Genomic DNA, 5,186 nt, shown 5'->3' on the forward strand with positions numbered 1-5,186 from the left:
TTCGTAAGCCGAAGGCCCCCAACAAGCACTTTTGTTGGTACAGAAGCTTTAATTGTAGTACTAGATAACCTGTATAATAAAGTGATAGTAAAACCAATATCGATTCTTTTAACTAACTAATAAACATACTGATTGCGCGCTTAGGGCATGTATAGTGGAGAGACATCAAAACGGTTCTCCAAGCACAAGAGACGACTAAGAGACTCTATTATACAATGGAGTGTCTATAAATATAGTATATTAATAAATACATGAGTAAATGCACTTGTAAAACATCATATCAATAGAATAAACGACGAAATGGTGCAGTGGGAAGTGAGACGTCTGTGTGCTATTTGGGTTACGAGTCAGAGACGTCTCCTTACGGAGAGACGACTCTACGATTTTTGTTGTTGTTGTTACAAATAACCCTTTAAACAACTCAAGAGCCTCTATATTAAATATTATTGTACATGCCCTTACGATGTAGGTGAGGTTTGATGATTCATGAGGAGGTTGGGGGGTCAAATTTTCTCCGAGAAAGAAAATAATAAAAAACCGGAAAGAAAACGCATGAGGTGAGGAGGTGGGTCCATGTGTGCATGGGCTGAAATGATGGCCATGCATAGCGCAGCGCAGGGATAGAAAGAGAAGAAAGGTGAGAAAGAAGTGTTCAGTTCAGCATGAGCATCCCAACGACGAACGAGATCTCATCTCTCGTACCCCTTGAGCTTTTGGTCGATCTGCAGTGGGACCCATCCATCCTCACTTGCTTATAACAACCAACTAAAACACTGGTGTAAAAACCAGTGCCCAGCACTGCCAGCAGCTTCACTTCACCCTGCTGTACCTGTTACTACCAGGTTTGCCCTTCACTCACCACTCACCAAACACCGTTAATTCTAAGTAGCTTTGCCTTAATTAAGTTGCATTATTATATCGTATGTACCTGTTGCCGCCGCCGCAGGAGCATCACCACAACTGCTCCTACTAGTACTAGTTAAAACATCTGTCGTCGTGCTCACGACATGCGCGCCTCCTCCTCCGCACCTTCTTCTTCCCCTTCTTCCCAGTACATCGTTGAGCTCTTCCACCGTACTCCACCATTGTTTTGTTTCTCCCCATCCCCATCTTCGTCGTCAGCACCACCCAAGCATTCTCCGCGCTTGCTCTGCTCCAGGTGGCGCTGCGGGGATGAGCGGCGCGACGGTGGAGGAGGTGCAGATCCAGGAGGCTCTCCTCTTCTCTGAAACCATCAAGGTCACCCTCATCCTTCAAACCACATCATTCGTGTCCCTCCTCCTCCTCCATCCTCGCGCGCGTTTCGTTTTCACACGTACTGCTGCTGCTGCTTCTCCAATCGTCGTAGGGTCTCAAGACACTGAGGTCGCAGCTGTACTCCGCGGCAGAGTACTTCGAGCTTGCCTACACGCAGCAAGACGAAAAGCAGGCGTACGTATGTATACTTGCACGTTCTGCCTTATGTATGCTGCTCCCGAGTTCACTGATGTCTATATATACGCACGCACAGGGTGACGAACAACCTCAAGGAGTATGCCGTGAAGGCCCTCGTCAACACCGTCGACCACCTGGGCTCCATATCTTTCAAGGTGTCCAGCCTAATCGATCAGAGGTTCAGTGAGGCCACCGATGCCGATCTCCGGATCTCCTGCATCCACCAGGTTTTTTCAGTTCAGAAGCCTTCTTCTTCTTCTTCTTTTTTTTCTTCTCATCCTGGACTGTGGACTCTGTACTAGTCCGAATCCGATCGGCTTCTCTCTGTCTTTGAATTAACGATGCAAAAAACGACTGGTTTCAGAGAACTCAGGCCAGCCAAGCCTGTGTCGACAGAGAGGGCATTTCGCAGCAGTCCTTGGTGATCACTGCCCCAAAGTATCACAAGAGATACATCTTGCCAGGTACTACGTCAGTATCAGCTATCCTGTTCTTGGCTCATTCTGTATCTGTAACGGCTAATTAAAATTCCATTTGGGAATTGCGCGCAGCTCAAGGCCAGTCAATGCCCAGTGCCATGCCCAACTTCAGGGAGATGAACAAGGTGGTCGTCACAGGCAGGGCGTCTCAGATGCATCAAGTATTCAGCGGTAAGTCAGCTTCTTCACTTAATATATATATTTGTCTATGAAGCACCATAGGTATGTCAGCTTCAACTGACCTGAAATGTATTGCGCTAGCAGCTGAAACAAGAGCTAAAGAGAAGAAGCAGCCTTCACTCAGGTCAGTGTCCCGCCGGCCGGATGGACAGCCAAAAGCTCGGACTGCCTCCCCCTCGTTCTTTCCGTTCGAAGCTTAGGTTGACAACCAAACAAACAAACAAAAAAATCTCTACTGTTTGCAGAAAGTTGCAATCCATCGCTCGCCTACCTTCGCAGCGTGCACGTTCAGCGTCGCCAGCACAGCGTGCGCATCCCATGGCACCAGCTAAGAACGCTACACCCACCAACAGAGGTAGAAGTAACGATCAGCATCTGAACAGCTCGTTTCAGCTATCCAGTTACAGGAGATTATTAAATAAATAAATACAAAGAGAGGCTCCTGATCTGCCCCCCTGCAGTTGTATTGTTGTATACCAAGATCAGTTGACCCACGATTTTAACCCTCACTCTGTTTCTGCGACAGCAGATAAGCGATCGGAATCACCAGTTCCTTCGACAGCTCCAGCTCCACTGACAAGGTCCGCGTCGCTCTCAAAGAAGGCATCCTTGCTCAAGACATCAAGCGTCAGGGCTCAGGTAAATCGCATGGGCTTGTGATGGAGTGTGAGTCTTCCAAGACATTTTTCATCTCTGCTGTTGCTTATAATGCAGGCCGCCGTCTCACAGCCCAAGAAACTGGCACCAATGAGGACGCAGGTCGACAGGAGCGACGATTCCAAGGACGGTGAGCGTACCCCTAAGAAGAGCAAGAAGTTCCTCAAGTCCATCCTCAGCAGGCGCAAGTCCAGAAAAGATGAGCCGCTGCCGAGTTACTTTGACGACTACTGAGCCACAGGATTTTTTTTTCTTCTCCCTCCGTTGGACGGCACCGCGCGCGGTCTCTGCGTACTCCTACTTCAGTTTGTTTCACTTTCATCCAAGTGTTATGTTCTCAATATAAATATCGTCTTCGTATAGAAAATAGCTTAAAGTTTACATGAATGCAGTGGGAAGTTTCAGCAAGATGTCATCACCCCACTTGCCTGTTTCTATAAGAGATGCTCAGATCAAGAGTAAACCTGTAACAGTCGATGGGAATACACAAGTAACACAGAAACATCGGGTGTAAAAGAGGCAATTACCTCTCACTCTCACGCATTGCAACAGAGAGTAGAAAGTACAAGATTTTCTCGAAATATTACAGCTACACAACAATACACAACTGATATGGATATGGCAACGTTAACGCCAGTGCTCCACTCCACAAACCCCATATATATACTCCCCATACCAAATACAATCTTTGTTTGGTACTTTGGTCCAGTGGCAAAGCTAGAGTGAACTTCAAGAGAGTGCAATTGCCTTATGATGTATAGGTATTATCTGACAGGGGTAAATATAAGTTTAAAATTTATCTACTATAACCAGTTTTGTATTATTTTAGGGGGTGCATCTGCACCACCTAAACTGACTATAGCTTTGCCCCTGGTTTGGTCCATTTTCCGTACATTAACTCTAAACCCAACACTTGTGTATTAAGTGACGAAAAAAGCATCGTAGTTTGGTATCTCCCTAGTCCCTACTTCTAGCTTACAACATTACACCCTCCATCATTAACATCCTAGCCAACAAACCAAGATAACTTACTACAAAATTCCAAAAAATAATGGTCCACTTGGCCATACGAAACACATTTAGATTAATTTTTAGTTTCTGACAGAAAGAGTAGCTAAAGGACTTTTAGAGGTCAAAATTATATCTACAAATATAGGTGTACATTGGGTCGTGTCGGGTTGGCCCGTGGCTCAAAAGGACCATGCTCATGCCTCACATCCAGGCTCGACCTGACATGTTTAACATATCGGGTCGTGTCGGGTTGGCCCGTGGCCCAAAAGGACCATGCTCATGCCTCACATCCAGGCTCGACCCGACACGTTTAACATATCGGGTCGTGTCGTGCCAGCCTTCGAGCTTAACGCTCGGCCTATAGCACAACACATAAAACGTTCGATGGGTTGTGTCTGCTCGTTTAGCATGGCAGCCCAGGAGCCAGTTATGACTGCTTGGCTGTTAAAAGTCCGAATGCAAAACCTTATGACTGCGTGGCGAGAAAGGAGACGACAACATTGATTCGGAGGAGCAGGGTGACAACATGTATAGATATCCAAACGTGCCGCTCGGCTCGGCCCTGGCCCGTTGTGGGCACGGCACAAATGGACTGGATTGGGCACGACACGGTCAGTGTTGCGTGCCGAGCCGGGCCAGCACGTCGTGCCACCCGTTATTCCGTGTCGATCGGGCCGACCACTGTGTGCCGACCATGGAGCCCAAACACTAGCCCGATGTCCGGGGTGCCGTGCCGGTTTTGTATCAGGCTAAAATAGTGTCGGGCTTTGTGCCAAACGGGTGGCCCGGCCTATATGGACATCTATAACAACATGTGCGCGAGAGTGGAGGAGCAGGCCACATTGAACGAGAGACACAAAGAGATGTTCACGGCATACCCTGCTAGGTCACTTCATCTAGCTTAGGGGTGTTTGAATGCCTAATATTTAGAAAGTGTTTGAATGCACTAGAGCTAGTAGTTAGTGTCTAAAATTAGTTGGAGAAATCTAAACACCCTAGCTAATAATTCAACTATTATTTATTTTTAGTAAACTAGTTAATAGTTAGCTATCTATTTGTTAGCTAGCTAATTATACTAGCATCTTTTAGCCAACTAACTATTAGCTCTAGTAAATTCAAATATCTAAATAACTATTAGATGGTCTGATAAAAGTAGTTAATAGCTGAAAGTAGCCTAGAGGGGGGGTGAATAGGCTACACCTGAAATTTTTCACTAAAAACTTCGAGATAGGTCAAATTAAAGTTGCACTGGTGCAAACCGGTTCAGTTGCTTTTGTTTACAACTGAACAAGTTTGAACCTGCTCAACTTAGATTAAATAATCAGTTAAACAAATATGACGAAGTAGTGAAAGATTTTGCTAATGACTTGCCCTACAGAAAATCCACTCAAATAGATGAATATGAACCAACCAACAATTTAAGGC

At 46.0% G+C, this 5,186-nt stretch overlaps 1 protein-coding gene across 6 annotated transcripts; it reads left to right on the top strand.

The window, feature by feature from the left end:
- Nucleotides 1–950: 950 nt before the first annotated feature.
- LOC100284156 (protein ABIL1) lies at nt 951–3,252 on the top strand. Of its 6 annotated transcripts, none has more exons than XM_020549776.2 (9): nt 951–1,239; nt 1,349–1,431; nt 1,511–1,661; nt 1,799–1,898; nt 1,986–2,084; nt 2,175–2,217; nt 2,339–2,448; nt 2,620–2,732; nt 2,808–3,252. In XM_020549776.2, exons 1-9 carry the CDS (start codon nt 1,174–1,176, stop codon nt 2,982–2,984), a joined length of 942 nt encoding a protein of 313 aa, XP_020405365.1. In that variant the 5' UTR covers nt 951–1,173; the 3' UTR covers nt 2,985–3,252. The 6 variants fall into 6 exon arrangements, with proteins under 6 accessions (XP_020405365.1, XP_035821799.1, XP_020405364.1 ...); XM_035965906.1 differs by having other exon boundaries at nt 994–1,239; nt 2,178–2,217; nt 2,623–2,732; nt 2,823–3,252; XM_020549775.2 differs by having other exon boundaries at nt 996–1,239; nt 2,823–3,252.
- Nucleotides 3,253–5,186: the final 1,934 nt, after the last annotated feature.

This window comes from Zea mays, chromosome 3 (assembly GCF_902167145.1).
Source record: "Zea mays cultivar B73 chromosome 3, Zm-B73-REFERENCE-NAM-5.0, whole genome shotgun sequence".
Taxonomy (NCBI): Eukaryota; Viridiplantae; Streptophyta; class Magnoliopsida; order Poales; family Poaceae; genus Zea; species Zea mays.